The sequence below is a fragment of the Mastacembelus armatus genome, chromosome 1 (assembly GCF_900324485.2).
Source record: "Mastacembelus armatus chromosome 1, fMasArm1.2, whole genome shotgun sequence".
In the NCBI taxonomy this organism is placed as follows: domain Eukaryota; kingdom Metazoa; phylum Chordata; class Actinopteri; order Synbranchiformes; family Mastacembelidae; genus Mastacembelus; species Mastacembelus armatus.
Genome location: NC_046633.1, coordinates 8,705,458 through 8,725,023, shown reverse-complemented (window position 1 = coordinate 8,725,023; position 19,566 = coordinate 8,705,458). Strand labels below are relative to the sequence as shown.

The 19,566-nt window shown below is 38.2% G+C and overlaps 3 protein-coding genes across 9 annotated transcripts; 2 read left to right on the top strand and 1 right to left on the bottom strand.

Moving 5' to 3' along the window:
- Positions 1-1,142: 1,142 nt before the first annotated feature.
- Positions 1,143-4,342, top strand: LOC113128658 (ecto-ADP-ribosyltransferase 4-like). Of its 3 annotated transcripts, none has more exons than XM_033325381.1 (4): positions 1,143-1,279; positions 1,531-1,616; positions 1,745-2,442; positions 3,881-4,342. In XM_033325381.1, the coding sequence occupies exons 2-4, from the start codon at positions 1,557-1,559 to the stop codon at positions 3,951-3,953; spliced, it is 831 nt and encodes a 276-aa protein (XP_033181272.1). In that variant the 5' UTR covers positions 1,143-1,279; positions 1,531-1,556; the 3' UTR covers positions 3,954-4,342. The 3 variants fall into 3 exon arrangements, with proteins under 3 accessions (XP_033181272.1, XP_026159927.1, XP_026159928.1); XM_026304142.2 differs by having other exon boundaries at positions 1,742-2,442; XM_026304143.2 differs by having other exon boundaries at positions 1,180-1,279; positions 1,517-1,616.
- Positions 4,343-4,477: 135 nt separating this feature from the next.
- On the bottom strand, positions 4,478-9,661 carry LOC113128657 (neuromedin-K receptor-like). Its single transcript, XM_026304141.1, has 5 exons — positions 9,294-9,661; positions 8,600-8,788; positions 8,276-8,426; positions 6,288-6,484; positions 4,478-6,185 (listed from the first exon to the last, which is right to left on the bottom strand). The coding sequence occupies exons 1-5, from the start codon at positions 9,659-9,661 to the stop codon at positions 5,972-5,974; spliced, it is 1,119 nt and encodes a 372-aa protein (XP_026159926.1). The 3' UTR covers positions 4,478-5,971.
- A 4,800-nt stretch (positions 9,662-14,461) lies between these two features.
- Positions 14,462-19,511, top strand: LOC113127784 (N-acyl-aromatic-L-amino acid amidohydrolase (carboxylate-forming) B-like). Of its 5 annotated transcripts, none has more exons than XM_026302588.1 (8): positions 14,462-14,536; positions 14,690-14,736; positions 15,928-16,154; positions 16,384-16,576; positions 16,946-17,039; positions 17,141-17,248; positions 17,430-17,542; positions 17,766-19,511. In XM_026302588.1, the coding sequence occupies exons 3-8, from the start codon at positions 15,928-15,930 to the stop codon at positions 17,958-17,960; spliced, it is 930 nt and encodes a 309-aa protein (XP_026158373.1). In that variant the 5' UTR covers positions 14,462-14,536; positions 14,690-14,736; the 3' UTR covers positions 17,961-19,511. The 5 variants fall into 5 exon arrangements, with proteins under 5 accessions (XP_026158373.1, XP_026158371.1, XP_026158372.1 ...); XM_026302586.1 differs by having other exon boundaries at positions 14,521-14,536; positions 15,755-16,154; XM_026302587.2 differs by lacking the exon at positions 14,462-14,536 and having other exon boundaries at positions 14,554-14,736.
- Positions 19,512-19,566: the final 55 nt, after the last annotated feature.

The following is a 19,566-nucleotide window of genomic DNA, read 5'->3' as shown; positions in this document are numbered from 1 at the left end:
TCTGTTGTTTACAGGAAGTCTGTAAAAGAGTGTTGCACAATTTAATTAGAGGCATGTCAGGACCACCCATACTAAGTTCACACAGGGACTCACATAAATGCCTGATTAAAAAAAAATATCACTTGCTTACTCACAGTTTTCTGAATCCAAGTCATACTTGATTAGCTTACAATTAGCAGAACATTTACAAAAATATTCCAGACACCATACACCACACCCTCTACTATTGCCGGACACTATTCAGCACTATCTTTTTCTAGAGAAAGAAGATGGGATGTTGTCCATCACTGCTCTTCCTTTTCCACTCATTCATACCCAATAACTATGAACGTAAATGCTGTCATTAGCAGCAGGCTTGTATTGTTCCAGCAAATAAGGACGGAAGGAAGGGAGGAACTGAGAAGAGATGGAACATAACCATAACCATATACAGTGTAGTCATCAGGTAGATATTTATGCAGTAAGAGGGAGGAATTTTTCAGTGTACATATAGATACAAGGCTGGGTCAAGTTGCAGAGTATTTGCACTAAGCTTGGACGAGTGTAGGAGTTAAAAGCAGCTTTAAAGTATGTAAGGTCAATCTTACAGTGGGACTGGTTAGGGCTGGATAATATAGCCTAACATGGGGCCCAACATATTTATAAAGGTATGGCCCTATACCCATTGTGGGGATCAGTGATTGGTCAAAATATCTATCCATCCATTATCTATGCCTGCTGATTCCTAACCAGGGTCACAGGGATCTGCTGGATCCTTGCGACCCTGGGTCCCAGCTCTCTTTGGGTGAAAGGCAGGGGTACATGGTCATGGTCAAAACATAATCTATTGTAAGTAATGGGATTTCATAGGAATGCTTACCCGACCTCTGGCACATTTCATTTCATATGATAACTTACAATGGTTCATATGAACAGAAGACATGATTACAGCAAGCAAAAACTGTATATGGGCATATGAGAATTTATCACAACATGGAATGCTATACATCAAGAAAGAAAAACAATCCATTTCTGGGCTAGTCGGCACAAGTTTATCTTGAATATAGAACGATAAGCACAAATGTTCTCTAGCAACTCAGTATCTTTATTTTTAGAAAGACAAGTGACTACCAGTGTTGTGGTATTTCCTTTCACAGGAAAGGAAAAAAGGTGCTTGCTGAGATAAGTTTTTTCACTTCACACAGACATGTTCTGCAGAAAATGATCACACCCTTGCAGTCTTCAGTAAACGGGCTTGATTTTTTGAGTTGCTTCCAGAAATTAATTCTTCTTGCTTAAGGTATGTCCTTCTCCCCCTTTTATACAACATTTGATTTTCTCTTTAGCATTTCATCACTTATCTATGGTGGTGGGAGTTGCATGCTGTAGGGGAAAAAAAACTGATGCAGATCAAATTCTTGTCTAAACAAAGTATTTGAGGAAGAAGCCAAGTTAAGCAACCTGTCCCATTTATGGACCAGCGTCATGGAACTTTGTATTCAAGTTTGATCCTGCAATGCTGTTTTATTTCTATTAGAGCGGTCTCTGCAGATAGGAGGAAAGAAAAACTCTCTAACATGTGGGACATGAAAAAACTGCTTCTTGCTGCAATCACTTCCATCGCTCTTTACTGCACAGTAAGTAGCTATTACGTTCACAAATATGCTACTAATGCTACAAATATGACTATACTATGATCCAATATATTTTAAAAATGGTTGTGCTGGTATTCCTCTTGAATTTACATTTTGATTCCACACAAAAGGCAACTGCTAAACTGGACATGGCACCCAATGCTGTTGATGACATGTACAAAGGATGCCATAAAGAAGTTATGAAGATTGTCCATTCAGACCTGTTAGGACAAGAGCTAAACAACAGTATGCATTTCCAGAAAGCATGGAATGCAAATACCAAATGTCCAATGCTGATCCCTGGAGGAACAAAAGAACATACTACTGCGATAATGGCATATGTTAATGGGGATGCAGAATTTACACAGACTTTTGATCGTGAAGTGAAAACAATGGGTGTAAATGTTAGCACCTATGAAAGATTCAATTTCAAGTCGCTTCACTTTCTGCTCATGGATTCCCTGAGGCTACTGAAGCCAAAGGATTGTAAGATAATGTATATTTTCACTGAGAAACAACACAAACTAGATATTGGCGCAACACTGAGTTTTGGAACCTTCAAAATAACTGATTTGGACTATGAAATGGGAAAGAAAATGACTGATATGGATAATCTACTCATTTTCAATATCACTTCTTGCTTCTATATCAACCTGACGGACCCCACCTGCAAACTAAAGAAAGACATGGGACTCATATCTCCAGCTGAAGTGTTCACTGTGGAGAAAATATACAAACATGAAAACAAAGACGAAGATACTGAATATACTGAGATTGTTCTTAAGCACTTAAACCTGACCAACTCACACAACTGTTACTTTTTTTCACGGTAAGGCTCAAATTTTCTTGATAAAAATTAATGTTGCTCAATCCCGTGATCATTAGCAGATAGTGACACTGAAATTATGAGGTTCTATATTTAGCAAACCTGTATGTGTATGTGAAGAAATGCTTAGAGATATTTCAGTAATGGAAGAAAACTGAAATATGAGGAGGACATGAACAGGAAGGAACATGACTCCACCCTTGATTGTTTGTTTTTGGATGTAGTTTGACCAAATTTGACATGCAATGCTGACAAAATTAAGAAACAACCCCACAATTCTCATCAGATTTTAATTTAACTGTTGGCTATTCCCAACTGCATGATGTTTTCCAGCTGATCCCCATCTACAGTGGGTACGGAAAGCAGAGTAAATAAGAGCTCTAAGTTAATTTACCTCATCAAGTCAAAATGTTCTGAATTGGTTTGAAAGTATCTATATAAAACATTCAATTTAATGAATTTCAAATTAATAAAATGCATGTATTTATGTTGAGTCGCTGGGAAAAGATTAGTTCATTCCACTGAATTCCTACATGATAATATTCTCTGTCCTTACGGGTTTGATGTACTGTACATCAAACCCGTAAGGACAGAGAATATTATCATGCATTTTATTAATTTGAAATTCATTAAATTGAATGTTTTATATAGATACTTTCAAACCAATTCAGAACATTTTGACTTGATGAGGTAAATTAACTTAGAGCTCTTATTTACTCTGCTACCAAGAGTTCATGCTACTCATTATAGCCTATTAGGTTTCTAGAGACCTACATTAGCAGACTTCCCAGCATGCATTATTTCAGTGGGAAGCCTCCTCCATAAACCTTTTTTTGTAGTTTGAATACATGCCAAATGAATTCATAATTATCATGAATTAATAATTAACTAACAATAATGACCATAATTATGTAAACAGTGTGAACTGCGGAGTAAATCCAATTCAGTCCTCTCCCTCATACATTTATAATTTAACAAAGTCAGTGGGAACATATTTCAGTGTTCATTTTTAACTCTAGTAAAAAAGTGACCGTAACAAGAGACCATGCAGCAAATCTGTTTGTATCTTTAACTAATTATCTGTTAATTAATATCATAATGTCAGTGAACTAATTTTCTCTAGTTCAGTGACCTTAACCCAGCTGGTTTTACATTTATAAAATTCATACAACTATGTGACTAATTATTCAACACAATTAACTCCCATTTTTAAGGAAACAATGACACATATGTTTTTAATTGAACTAGTTTCAAATGATTTATACATTTGGTGCATAAAAAAAATCTAAGAAGAAATAACCAAAACTGTTCAAACTTTAGCAGAAAAGTTTGCACACGGGACTTCCCTGCAGTAGAAGGCAGAGAAAATGTTCTCATGGCCTTTAAAATATTTTGGGATTACAATGGTACTTAGTCACCCCTCTGTCTTTTGTCTTTCTAGGTCTCCAGATGATGTCTCCACCCTGTGGCTTGTATCCATGCTTGTAGCATTATCTCTTTTTTTTGCTGGGTAGTTGAGCAAAAACAAGCATCTTAGACCTCCTGCCAATTAAGACTTCACACTTTTGTAGTTGAAGTAGTTGAGTAGTTGTAGTTATATCACTTTTTAATTATTTCTACTGTATTTTGAATTATAGATTGAAATCTTTTCTTTCTGCATGTAAGCTTATATCAATATTTCTTAGATATGGAGTTTTTCATGTAATTCTTTTTTGAGCATTTTATGTACAGCAGAAAGAAATGAGCGGAAAGAGAGGAAGAGGAATGTGCAACAAAGTCTGCAGCTGAAAACAAGCGCAGTACACTGCAGATCATTGGTGATCCCTATGATGTTTTCATTGATTATTTCAGCTTTTAGATGTGTAACTTGAGCTTTAGTAATAAAATTAACAAGTAAACAGGGCGAACGCCCTTTTCTTGCCTCCTACTTTTTTTACACGTCTATGTTCCAGGATGTGTCAACAGAATCTGTAAGATTACAAACAGTGTATCCCAAAAAGCGGGTTTTTCAAATGCTTGATCACAGACAGAAACAATATGAACTTTTCAAGTATTTTTACATCATAATGGAACAATATAACACAAATTCACCATAAAGGACCGTAATATGTGTGTTTGAGTCTGGACTGCAAAATCTGTATATTATAACACATATTGTACAGACAGTTATTATGTATAATAAAAGCATACACAGAGTAACCACATGCTTTATAATAGTTCCAAAAATTTGATTTTCAAATGGCACGTCCTTTCTCAAGCTAACAAAAATTACATTTGCAAGCACTTGTGAATTTATATTTGGTAGTAAAATGCAGGCAGCATTCAGTTTTTGGTTGGTTGGTTGTTGCTGCAGTTATAGTTGATGAAATTCACAGAGAATGTTCTGATGGCATTAAATATACAGTATGTCAGTACAGTACAGCGTTTAATCATATACAATACTACAGTGTTATACAACACTGTGCTGAGTATAACATAACAGATTAACTAACAACCATTTGACTGCTGTGGCTTCAAAATGTCTAAAGCAGCTTAAATGTATAAATAAAATGTATATGGTTTACAGTGTTGAAAAAGTGTTTTTATGGCAATATCTATAATAATAACAATAAAACCGAGTTGAATGACAGTTGAAGGGTGATATTTTACAAAAAAAACTAAATAGTGTACATGTAAAAAAATATAGTAGAAGCATATGAAAAAAATAATATAATCATACTGACACATTCAATAACTTGACTTAAACAACTGACCATTTTACATCTGAAGCACCAAGATCTTCCACATGATTATAGTGTAATTCAATCAACCCCAAGAAAGTACAGAACATAGTCATGTAAACCATGTCCTGCCAAATATAATGCAGGGACCAGCATGGTTTAAAAAACTAAACATTTTCCTGTGATACCAATATTAAAAACATGTCTTGGTTTCCTCTACTGAATTAGTTATTAGCAGGTCCTATTTGCAACAGAGTCATGGAAGTACAAACGTGTATTACTGGAGTACTTTGATACTGAAGAAAACAAAAAAATTGATGGCTTTGAGGAAAGATTTGTGTTGTTTCTTTGATTTCTACATGGGCTGGACTTTTTTTTTATTCATGACAGACATCAAAGATAATGATATCCTAGGAAAGTTTAACTCACACTGAATCTAAAATTATGCAAATCAGGTCTATTTGTTCAGACCAGGTTACTGTCTCCAAAAGTTGCATGTAACAGCCATTGCTGCTGCTGCAGAGCAAAGTCATCAGACCATGCGAAAAATAGTTCATTCTACATTCTTTTACCCCATGCAGAACATTTATTTCCCTATTTTTGCACCACCTCTTCAGCTCTCCGCCTTTCGTCAGAGCGGTGCATGTCACAGTTTGAAAACCTCTGGTGTAGTGTACAGACTATGACTTCCTCCACACCCATCAGAGCTGATATTTTCAGGAAACAAAAATGACTCATCAACAATGTCAGCTCAAAATAATGTGACAAATATACTGGTGTATGCTGTCTCCAGTGAAAAAAGCCAAACTATCCTAATTAATGGGCTCAGAGTTGAGTCTTGACCTGTGTCCACAAGAACAAGTGCTCTTTCCTTTGCTGAGGATGCTGGTTTCGACCCGAGAGAGAGTGCACATGCTGCTTTGGTGGCCCGGTCGAAGTCTCCTATTTTGGAGCTCTAGCTCATCGTAGTGTGAGACCCGGACAAAAGGACACCAGCGGAAAGCCTGCTTGAAGCCGGCCCGAAACCTGCACCCAAATCAATCCCTTACATGTATTTACACTGTTGTGGATATATAGGACAACACGCAGTGCCTACATGTGTGTTTTTGAGTTGTGTGGTGTTTGTACCTGCTGTTGAGGCAGCAGTAGATGATGGGGTTGTACATGGTGGAGCTCATTGCCAGCCACAGCACTGACAGGTAAACCTGCTGGATGTACTTCCACTTACTCAGACCCTTGTTGAGACCTGTCACAATGAAGTAGACATGATAGGGCAGCCAGCAGAGGGCAAAGGTCACCACTACGATGATCATCATCTTTACCACCTGCAAGAGAAAAGAGAAAAAGATGCACAAAATCATCAGCATGAAATAGGCTTTATTTATTCACACAAAACACATTTTGGCATGTCAGAGCATTTACAGGCATAAATAATAAAATGGATAATGGTTGAATGCTGTGGTTGGGGGTAGGACAGAATTCTGTAGGAGCCGCCGCCTCATTAATTGAATGTGGGTTGTTTTTTCTGTATGTTGTGTTTTATTTTTGCCACTTGGGGGCAGAAAAAGAAGCTCTAAACACAATATCTGACATAATCAAGGATGAAGTTAATATAGAAAACTCATTAGCAAGAATTTGCCTCTTCACACATTGAGCAGACACAAAGATCCATTTTCACTTAATCCGTTTCTGTCCACTTGATGAATGGAAGGTCAATATTTAATCTCTTTTGACTGTTTTTGGTCTCCATCACCTCCTGACATAACTAACTGGCTCTTTACCTGCAAAATGCCTTGCTATGTTCACCAGCTAGTTAATAACTTTGCATGGAGTCTGGTAGCTGCTTATCTGAGCGTGTTGTCTGGAGCAACATTGAATTAAAGGAGCACAGTACTCTTGCTTGTCAAAAAATCTACTGCATATGCACACTGTCTTTTAAGTTGCAAGTTTGTTTTATGTTTCCATTGGTTCTGATCACAATGATGTTTTCATTCAATGAGTCAAGAATGGCCGTTTTATGAAGAGAGGGAAAGGTCAGCGATGACGCACCGGACCCAGCAGGTTCCAGGTAGGATTGATGGAAGAGTGCCGCAGAGCTCATCAATGTGTTGCACCACAATGAAGAGCTGTGGGTGGTTAAAGGAAGCAGGCAGCTATTATACCATCTGCAGAAGCTCATCTGCGAGACTGAAATGAGAGAGACTTTCTCTTATCTCCAGACCAGATGGCATCTTATCAATGCAGGCCTTTAAATCAAACCTGACATTGTCTTGTAGCTTTGTTGCCTGACATTTATAAATCTCTTTTATCTTCCACGGCTCAATTTTGTCAGCAATCAGAGCCTCTGATGATTTTTTCTTTGAAGCTGTGGAAAAGATTGCAAATGGCAAATCTGCACCCGTCTTGTTTTCTGTGTTTTTGGTCCCAAAAATATCCTTAGTGTAAATCTATAAAGTGAAATCTATTCTCAAATTACTGTTAACTTGATTTTGAAGTTTACACCATTATTTACTTCAGTGTCCTCATTTTGCCAATTAAAAATGAGTTTAAATAAATGTTATCACTGTAATTTGATCTACAACAAAAATAATAATCCACAGATTAAGAAATTCTTTTTTTTTCATCCATCACATCCTTTTATTACTGGATTCTTCCACAGTCTAATCCTTTTGCTGTCTCTAACCTGAATATTGATAAATTGTTTTCTTTTCCATTATTCTCACAGCTGATGCTCGACATGACAGCTGTTATGACCTTAATCCCCGTTTAACCCAACCCTCAGTGTAGCTGCTGCAAAGCACACTGCGTAGTCTGACTGATGATGTCAAAGTACAGTAAAACAAGTATAGCTGGATGTGTACAGCTTCCTGAAGGTTGCATCTTTCAGTAACACATCTGCATGTTTTTCCTCTTCATAAGGAGTTTCTGAATGTGCAGATATGTTCCAACAAACAGGCTGATTTGAAAATTTAGATTTCTACATGTGCTTTATAAATACACCGGCCTTGCTTGATCTGTTCGCAAATATGTCTGCTATGTGCCCCCACACACAAACTAAATTAAAAGAGGGAGTACAAATACAGAGTGTAAAACCATCAAATACACCTGGTGTTTACCTTCCGTTTGGCTCTGAGCTGTCCATGATAGTTATCAGATGAGTCTCCAGGGATCTCCCCTCCCCACAGAGTTACCCCCACGATGGTGTAAGTGATTCCCATCACTAATAATGGCAGCATGTACACCAGAACTGTCACTATGATATGATACCTGCGCAAGCAAAGAAACAAATCATCAGTATATTATAATGTAATGACAAGCAGGATGAAGACAGTGAGCACTGACCTATCTAGAGTGAAGGAAAGACAATCAGATGAAACATATAAATAAAAGAAAGAAGATCACAGGACATCTGAATAGATGTTCAGTGTCTGTGTTCTCACATGAAGGGGTCGTCGGCCATGCGGGGCCAGGCCACGTAGCAGACGGTCCTGCGGGGCAGAGTTCGCGTTGTGGAGAAGTAGCAGAGAGGGAAGGCCAGAACCACTGCCAGACTCCAGATAGAGACAATCACTCCCAAAGTTGCCTTTGCAGACAGGCGAGGCTTCAGAGGGTGGATGATGGCCATGTACCTACACACCAGATGTTACAACACTGTCATCAGCTGGGAATGAATTCTAGGAAATGCACACATTGGAAAAACCCCCAGCAATTTCTGCATGTTCCACACTGCAGTCTTGTAATAAAGCATGGGCATTACATTACATTTGGCACCATGACTCAATCACAGTGCTAAGACCAAAATCTGTCTAAACCAAGCTCAGACCTGTTAAAATGAGGTTTGTTAAGGGATATTCAGTCATCACATTGTATTTGTAACTATTGTATTTGTGCCATACACTTTATATACACATTAAATCCTTAAATATTCACTCACAGCACTTTTAACAATCCTTGAAAAGATGGCTTGAATCATCAAATAAATGAATAAATAAATAATTTATGCTGCGGGCTCAACGTCTTTAAGCAGATTTGAATTTATGAACCCCTGAAGGCACAAACAAACCGATTATTAAAATATTATCGTGAAGAGATCTCACTAAAAAACAACTCCATGCCCACTGGCTGATGCCATACCTGTCCAAAGCGATCGCCGTCATGGAATAGATGCTGGCGAACACAGCAGTGACGGGGAAAAAGTTGTGAAACCTGCAGTAGACCTCTCCAAAGTACCACTCTCCGTGAGCCGCATAGACGAAGTTAATAAGAGTGTTGAACGCGGCCATCGAGACGTCAGAAAAAGCCAAATTCAGCAGGAAATAATTGGTCACGGTCCTCATCCGCTTGTGCGCCAGAATAATCCAAATCACAATCAAGTTCCCGAAAACTGCCACTGCCAGGACAGTGCTGTACGCCACTGACCACAGTGCGATTCGCCACGCCGGCTGCACGAACTGGTTGGTCAGATTTCTGGTGGTGTTGGACCCATTCTGTTCCGAGGCCATACCTCAAGTGTCCTCCCCTAAGACCTGTTTCAGCCCGCTGACTGAAGGCGACATAGATCTCTTTGGCACCTCTGATGCGCAACATACGCGCGGAGTGTTAACATGTGACCAGTGAGACAGAGAGAGTTCCTGATGCAGGCACTCAGCACCTACTTAGATTGACAGTGCGGAGTTAAAAATATTATCCATTCAGTTTATTAAGATTATTTAAGCCTGGTGCAGTCCTTAAGAAGATAAACATATCAAACACTCCCAAGTCGATAAGGTCTATTTCAAAAACAAGATGATGTCTTCATTCTGTTCTTATAGTATGAAAGATAACAAATGCATGTTTTTTTTTTAAGGTTGAAATTACATTATGTGACATCTATATGACAGGCCTACAGTCCAGTGAGTGCGTTTAACCTCTTCCCTCATCCTGGGATCCAAACCAGTCCATTCCCTGAAACTATCATGTTGTGCAAACAGCTCTTCAAATAATCATGATGACTTCAAAACTACAGATATTAAGCCCAAGTCATTTCCTTCCAAAGAGAGGAAAGTGCCTGGTCCTGCATTAGCGCACAGTGATGCCTTGGATCAGAGCCCAGTGATGCCTTGGATCAGAGCCCAGTGATGCCTTGGATCAGAGCCCAGTGATGCCTTGGATCAGAGCCCAGTGATGCCTTGGATCAGAGCCCAGTGATGCCTTGGATCAGTCACACTGTAACACAGTTAATCCTGTGCCATCAATGGCAAAGTTTATAGCTGTGGGATTTTTAATGTAGGTTTGTATTATGTAAACTATGAGCTCAGTACAACAGATTAAGAAAGGCCATGAAGTGTTAGACATAAGGAAATTATTCTGGAAATGTTTTTCATGGGGTGAAAGGAGAGTATCAGAAAGAGCATCCTTTATTTCCCATATTTGAAACTGTTTACAGTTCTCTAATATCAAGAAATTGCTTTCTCTCTTCTGGGCTGAGTTGACATATTTCAGTGGGTTAAAATTGTGATGACGGGTACAAAATGACAATACTGAGGCATCAACCTGATGGAAATCAAACTTTTGTTAAAACTTCAGCATTGCAGTCTGGACAATAACTGTAACCACATTTTTTATTTGTGTCAGGATTTTTTCTTATTAGATCATTATGTGTCATGATTACAAGTGACAACTTGGATCAACAAAATAATAAATAGATTAGGCATTCTTCCAAATATATATAGCTGGCATTGTGGAAAAGCTCTGAACCACACATTTTGACATTAGTGATGCATTGTGGTGACGTCAGTATTTCTACAATCCGAGGGCCTGGGCATGTTTATTCTTCATGTCGGGCCAAGCAAAAAAGCTGATCATGCCGAGGTCATATGACCAACAGGAAGTCCACCAGTGTGGACTTTTACTTGAGGTCATTGGGTTCGCTGGTTTTGCTCACCTCGAACTCGATCTAACTGCTCCTTGGGCTGTTGACCGAAAGAGCTCATTCTTGGTCAGCCCCATCTATACGAGAGGGGCAGCTAAACTTTCGAGATAAATCGCACACGCATTGTCGGATCTGAACCTGACCACTTGATGAATTTTAGACCCCGGGGGCTTGAACCCACGTGATCAAACAAAGTCACAACAGGCACAATGGCGCCCCCCTCTGTAAGGACTTGCAAATTTGAATGGAGAGCTGAAATTTAGTTTGTCAGCTTTGGTAGTCCTGTCAAATGAAAATTTACGATGATACGTGTGTAGCTTTGCTGGTCTGTATGTCTCCACGGGTGTGTGCAACGGTTTGTGTGGCTGAATATGTTTGTTAATGTCTTAATATGTGTGTTTGTGTGTTTTTGTGTCTCAGTACATCTGGATATGTGCGTCTGTGTTTACTACTGCTGCTGTCTGTCTCTTAAACGCACGTTGACCTGAAAAAATCCTCCACCTCGGTTTCCGTATCCTGCTGCCGTTTGAGGAGCTCCCGGTGAAGCGTGGATCGCTCGTGGAGGCGCTTCGCTCGAGGCGAGGGCCGTTCATGGCCCTATATTTTAGGGCTATACTTTTATCTCCTTACTCTTTACTCTGCTCGGTGGACTTTATTATTGCATACGCCCTTTAAGTGTTAAAATACCAGTGTTACTCAATCAACAGCCTCCCCAAAGAGAAAACATATCAGATACCAGCAGTATTATAATCCAGACCAAAGCCAGTGAAGGCATCTGCCTCACAGAGAAACTATCCAATTAGTGTCTTTTACTCCTGCTGGGAACTGCTGCCAATTACTTTAAAGTGCAACAGCTGTGTTTGCTTTTATGGGCTGCACTGCACAATGGTTTGTTTCACTTCAATACACTTATTTTTAATTGTAGTCTTTTTAGTTTGCCATTCCTTGACAATAACAACTCTTGGCGGACATGAATGTTTAAAGGCGAGGAAAGAAGTACGTTTTTGGAGTTTTTTGGGTCATTCTCTTCAGACAAACACATACACATTTACAAGCTGTGCACACTGAGACTGAGACCACAATAAGGTCAAAAAGTCTGTTTCCTCTCAGCAAGACCTCATTACCCAGAGGCCACTTCTTTTGGACCACTCCCTGTCTCAAATGTCACTGTTCAAACCATCTCTAAACACACCCAGTCCTCCATGTTAAAAAGGTCACGAGCTATTAAGTAACAGCTGATAACATCATTAGCTGCATCCAAAAATGATTTTCCACTCTTTCATATAAATAATTAAGGCATAATTTAATCATGGAGGGGGGGATAACAGCAAGGAAGGTGAGTGTGTCTATCTGATGTCTGATCTGTGTGTAATAGGATGATGCTTGATCAGTGTAAAGCAAATAACTGGGAAATAGGCCGACATGAGCGGTTTGATACAGAAGTGTAGTCAAGTCAATACAGTCCTGTGGAGAAAAGTAAACTTGCAAAGATGCTCATGTCGTAATAAGATCAGAAACTGTGTATAAACACAAATGGCATTTCTGTCTGTTTCTGAAATGACACCGAGTCTTCTTCTTGCCATGTGGGCCATCTGCATAACATTTGTTGACTCAAAATGTGTAGTTGTGTCTAAACCAGACACGAAGATCTCCAAGGCTGCCATGCTATTTAATTGGATGGTTTGTCTCTTCCTCTGTCAGCTCATCAGCAGCAAAAGTTAGTCAGTCGTCACAGTCAGTTTAACTTTTGCATGTGAAAAACTTGTTTCCCTTTTTTCCTGCAACCCTTCGGTTCTTAAAGTTCATTGCAGATCCTAATTTCAAAACAAATGTATTTATTTAGAAAAGATTTTCAAGAAACTTTAAAAGGATAAAAAAAAAAAACTACCATGAGCTGCCTTTCATAGCATCAATATTAGAAACTAACAAACTAAGTGCTGCCCCTTGTTTCGTTTAGAGGTTTTAGTTTTTAGTAGTTGATTTGTAATAGGAATGCTCATTTCAAGTTCATTAAATACTCATTGAATTAGATACTTCCCATTTGGTGCTGCCAAATGATCGGATGTGATCATATAATCTGTTACTACCTGACAACATACACTGAAACTTTCACCAGTATCATTTAAGAAAATTCTGCTACTAGAATAACATAAAATTCCAAATATATCAGCTTTATGTTGTTATATTTTAAACAAACGATAAATGCACTGAAATCAACAGGCTAAACTGATTCCTACTATACAATTTATAATGTACAACCAGCTGTACTTACAAAACATATGATAGTTCAGTTAGAGGCATGAGAAAGAGGGGGCAGAAGATAAAAGCGATGGAATTTGTTTTGAATAGTACTCATTTTTGCACCTTAAATGTCATGTTGTTTATGTGGTTCTAAATATGGTTTTTCAGGAACTATCCTTCTCCTACCTAAAATGTGTCATCCCATTTATTTCTATCAGTCTGCCGCTTATCTTCAGAATTGTGGGGGCTGGAGTTAGTCCCAGCTGACACTGGGCGAGAGCTGGGGAACACCCTGACAGATTGCCAGTCCATCACAGCCCATTTATTTCTCCCTCCATTTATTAAAGATTCATTATTTGGAGAGAAAACTGATGACATTTTCCCCCTTGACAATACAACTGAAACATTCAGTGATTACTTTCTCCTCTGTCAATTGTAATTCCTGAATTTATGCTTGGGCTTGAGAGCTTTTCTGCCATCTTCTGGCAAAAAAAAAAAAAAAACTAAAGAGCAAAGTTTGTGTGTTATTGCTTGTGTGTGTATAGTAACTGAACAGAACAGTCCTTTCTTTCCCAGGAAATGGATCTGTTTAGTTCACGCTGGAGAAAATTGAATAGCACTGACTGAAAATGAATAGAAGCAAAAGATGAGAAACAGCAAACAAGCAGCTTATGATCAAGTGACTGATCAGGCAGGATTACAAACAGAGTTTTGGGCGTGTCTTGTGACAGAGAGATGGAAGAGAATGAAAGGCTTGTATAGAAGAGAAAACATGGGGTAGTTAGTATTTTAACATCACTAGATCAGGACCCCTTAAATGGGTCCCGATATGCATGTTAGGGACCAGACAGGAAAAAAAGGCCTTATATATAAAATGTGTACGACGTATAACATATTTTAGTCTAATACTAATTCCATAACAAACAATAAACAATTGTGGGGTTACTGCTGACAATTTAACACACTTTTAATAAATATAACTGAAGTTACTGAGATTGTTTTGCAGCTCCTCCTGTCATCTCTGTCAGCAGAGGCTCTTGTTCTAACAAAACACATAGTCCTGTTGCTGTTGCTGCACCCCCACTGAGCATTGCGAGCGGCTCCTGCTGGTCTGGTCTAGCACACATTTCCTGTTCCATCATAACATGCCCCACCATTTGAAATTTGAGCTGAAGACACAGAAAGAGGGTCAGAGGGAAGATAAAGAAATACAAGAAGGCGGAAGGTCAGGCTGAAAACTGTTCTTTGCTATGACTGCATTCACAGCTGTTTATGTGTGAGAAAGATTTATGACTGGAGTAGGTTGTGGAATCATTAGACTGCTTGGGTGCAGGGCATAAAATGTAACATTACTGCTCTGACACGACTTCCTTCTTAGCTCAAAGGTTGCTAGCCAGCTGAACTGGGTTGAGGTTTAACAGAAAGGTAAGACATGCAGTTGTTAATATTGCTCCTTGTTTCCTACATACAGTTTGTGCACATTTTGCTGGTGTAACTGACTGACTCAATCTTCTTGCTGGGCTGATAATGCTACTTAACCAATTCAGTTCAGTTTATATTCATTTTTCAGTTTGTTCCTCTATGCTTGTGTATTGTGATCAACTCTATTGAGGCAGCTTGTACCTGACACAGGCTAACTTTGAAACAGTGACCAAACCAAGACAAATAAACCCACTGTGTTTTTGCGTCTTCAGCTAAATGTTTTTTTTTATTACAACTGGTGTTGTACTGAATGGTGTCCAATGCCCTGAGCAGACAAACTTAATGCTAACAATGTGGAGGAGCTTATTAGTTTCTACTGCTGATGTCATAAAATGCAGATCCAACAAAAAATATCCACATAGGCTAAATATCCACTAATTGCATCCACGCTTCCCTCACATGTTTTTTCTATGTGTCTTAGTCACACCCAAATGAGATGCAAGGAAAAGAATCAAGACAGACAACCCGTTAAAATGTCAGCATTCAAGAAATGTCCCAAACAAAAAAAGCTGTAACACATGGACACTGTGTGACGAGCACTAAATGTGTTTTCCTGTTCGACCTATTTTTAGGCTTTAACTGTCTATTTGCACAGTTAGCTTATTGCAACTGTTGCAACTTATTGCACACTTTAAGTTTCGCCTCAGGGGAACAGCTCTGACTGCCTAGTCAGATGAAGAACTAGTAGTTAGAAGAGAATAAGCTATTTTAACAGGAACAAAATAGTAATATATTAACATTGACATACAATGTTTGTATCTAAACCCAAGATCAAGTTAATGTGTCTAATCTGCCTGGTTTATGGACAATATGGTCACACATGAAACAGGTTTTAACAGATGTCAATGTTTAATTATAAAGCCATTGGCTTGCTTCAAAGGTCAAATGAGGAAGTTTAAATTTTTACCTAGCCCCCTTTTGTATACCTAAAGTAAACTATCTGTCGTCCTTACATTTTAAGGGTTCTACTGATGAGCTTGGTATCATTGGAAAGGAAACGTTCTAGTTTATTGTGACTAACGGTGGCCGATTTTTGGTAATATTGGAATTTCTACAGTTTTGGGCTCACAGGTGGGCTGGCATTTTAAGAGAGCAACACTTATCTAACAACCTATTTTTTTGTCCTGTCAACTGATGGAGCACGTCTCTTTCCCACCACTGTCCCGTTTTGCAATTTGTGGTGGCACCCATGGAAATGAGATGACAGGGGTGTACATGGTGAGGGAACTGCAGAAAAAGAAGCTAGAAAAGGCTGGATCTGTCTCTATAACCAGTGTCTTGTCAAACCCACGGGCTGTGGATGTTTGCAAGAGATACATAGATAAAGATCTCAACCGCTGCTTCACAAATGCATTCCTGAGGTAAGTTAAAAAAGAAGACTTGTCCCAAAATTTTAACACACTATGTTTAAAACATTTGATTGAAAATCGGTGCATCTGAAATCTCTGGTCAACAAATCTGCCTTGGTAAAAAAAAAAAAAAAAAAAAAAAAAAAAAAAATATATATATATATATATATATATATATATAAATATATATATGTATTATGTATTTATAAGAAAACTCCTTAATTCATCTTCTGGCTTTCAGTGCCCCTATAACAGATTTGACACCCTATGAGGTGAAGCGAGCTCAAGAGCTGAATGCTCAGCTTGGCCCTAAAGGAAGCGAAGATGCCGTGGATCTGATCTGCGATTTTCACAACACCACTGCCAATATGGGCCTGTGCCTCATCTTTTACACCATAGACTGGCTCACCCTGCACATATACAAATATATAAAGGTATAAACTTCATGAAATCATCCAGACAAATATTTCAAGGAATACACTTTGACTTTGTTGCATGCAACTTTCTGACTGGACAAAGATTAAAAACAACAAATGCTGCACATAAACACTGGAAGTACTGGTCTCAAAATGCATTAGCTCAACTTTATACATATTTAATTAACTGAAAATATTGCATATAATTTACATGCAGCATAAATAATATACTATCAATTAAAAATGTCCAATTCCTGTCAATCTTTATGCCACAGTACAGTCAACCTAATGGGACAAAAGGTTTATGATCAAATCCCGGAATGTATGTGGATTGTGCATTAAAGGTCACAGGTTGTATTGTAAATACCTGACCTGCTCGGTTTTCAGAGCAAGATAACCTCTGTCCCTGTGAGATTAATCCAACTGGATCTTCCCATTTCTGAGGCATATTCCTTAGAGTCAGTGGGTAAACATAGCTTTGGTAAGTATGTGTACCAAAGTAAATGCTTTCTTTGAGTATTTGTCTTGATTAAAACACTATGTTTGGGCATTGTTTATCTTCTCTTCTATTGTTCTCTACAGCGATCGAAATTGGCCCTCAACCCTGTGGTGTGCTCAGGGCTGATATCTTTAACATAGCGAAAGAGGCCCTGGACCTCACAATGGAATGGATTCAGAAATTTAATTCTGGTAAGTAACAAGCCCATTTATCTCTAGCAGATTTTACTACTGTGATGTGTGTCTTCACACCAATACACAGACATGACATTACAAAAAGCGGATAAATAAAAAACTTGAGAGAATTTAATCAATCAGTAACTATCAGCTTATCTTTAGTAAACCATAATCAGTCATAATGCCCTTTGCACAGGAAGTTCTTTTGAAGGTGATGCGGTAGAAGCATACAATATGGCCAAAAGCGTAGACTACCCAAGGGACCCGACAACTGGTGAACTTACCGCTGTCATACACCCCCAGCTACAGGTACAATACAAAATCCATACACACATTATAGCCTAAGCTGCCACTTAAACAATGCTATGTAAATTGGTTCAATTTGCAAATTGACATTTGTGAATTCATGGATGCAAGAAACAATTTAGGAAACTATAACAAAGAGTGAATGTCAGTAAATGCCATACTTCCATTTAAAAGGTGCCCTGGTGCATAATGACTCACCTGTTAACATTTTCTTGTCTTCCTTCAGGATAATGACTTCAAGCTTCTCCAACCAGGCGACCCCGTATTTCTGTCATTTTCTGGGGAAACGGTGAAGCACGATGGTGAAGAACTCTACCCTTTCTTTGTCAATGAATGTGCCTACTATGAAAAGAAGATTGCTTTTCATTTAGCTCGAAAGATCACTCTGGCCATTCCGTCCATAAGTGTGACGAGGGACTGAGAGCAGAAGTAGAATGACACCAATATAAACTGTAGAGCATTTTAAATGATGACATATATAATGAGCAGTATGTGTATAATCATGTTTTTAATCATCTCAAATGACTCAGGAGCTAACACACAAAATATGCAATGATTTTTAAAGATTCTGCAGGTGCTGGACACAAAAACATGACTTCCTTGCCTGAAACAGCAGCTTTAGAACAGTTATGAGGCTAAAAAAAAAAAGTTTAGCCCCACACCTGACTTCATTCTATAACACTATACAGGTTGATCTTTTTTGTACTGCTGCAACAATGCAAAATACCATGTTTGAATAAATGGAAACATAGATCACTCTGAACTATTAGAGCGTGCATTTTATCAGTCAAAGAAAATAAAAATTCACATAGTAAGGACAAAACATTAAATTAAAACTTATTTTGTTAAGTGGTTGAAATATTTCTGGACCAAACCAGAGGACTGATTATATTTTACTAAAATTGTCTTGCAAATTATAACAAAAACTAAAGAAGTCAGTAAATGGCAAATTTATTCATAGAGAAACAAGTACAGTGCACTAGAATATAGAAACATTTACAAAAAGTCAATGTACGTACACACATCAGACGTGTAACAAACTATTGTGTCATACCCAGTAATCACAACTGGTATTCTTGTGGTAAGAAATGAGTAATTTTGGAACTTCGAACAAAAAACATTTCCACTCAAAGTTCAAGCAGAAAGATGTAGATTTCAGGAGGAGCTGCACTTGCAAATGAAGTTTTTGCAAATTCAATGGTTATTCAAAATACCAGTCTCTTTGACTCTGGAGTGTCAACAACAAACACTTAACTGATGCAAAATGAGTATCTGGCTGCTAAATCAGTTAAGTTCTTCATGAAACTGAGCTCTAACAAGAACAGAGAACGTCCTGAATAATTTTAAAAAATGGTTTTACACAGTGAAACTTAATGGCAGTAGTAGAGTTTAGGTGGAAACATTCAAATTCAAACCTTACAAAGAGGTCATAGGTTAGCTCGAGTGGCATCAACTCAATTCAGTCTTACTCAAATTAACCGTTCATAAATATTCATCTTTAAACACGACATGAGTGGTCACATCTTCAGTGAGTTGACATGTAGTCAAAAACCACAGACTGAAATCAGCAAGTACCACAGATGACACAAATGTTAGCTTAAAAGGCATGCACGGAACAATTAGGCAAAAATCAAACAGAACCAAAAGCATAAAAAATAGCTTAGTGTAATATCTTTTCATGCACTAATAGAGAAAGCTACATTGACTCATAACTGCAGGTATATTTGTTGTAGTACATGTTCTGACTTAAGGGCAATGTGGTGAACAGCTTTAGAAGAAATGGCAACTGAAAAGAAGGCATTTAAGTACTGCACAGTTCAGCACCAGAAATGCTCATAAACAGAAAAACAAATTATTTATAATAGATTGTTAAAATCCTTTAAGAACATGCTTTAGGTCAAATATGGGTTAGAAATGATAAAACAAATATAACACAACTCAAATGTATTAAACTCGTATTGATGAAAAGTTATGATTAGCTGCTATGCAGTTTAATGTGTTCCTTTATGTCTGTCATACCATGTAAT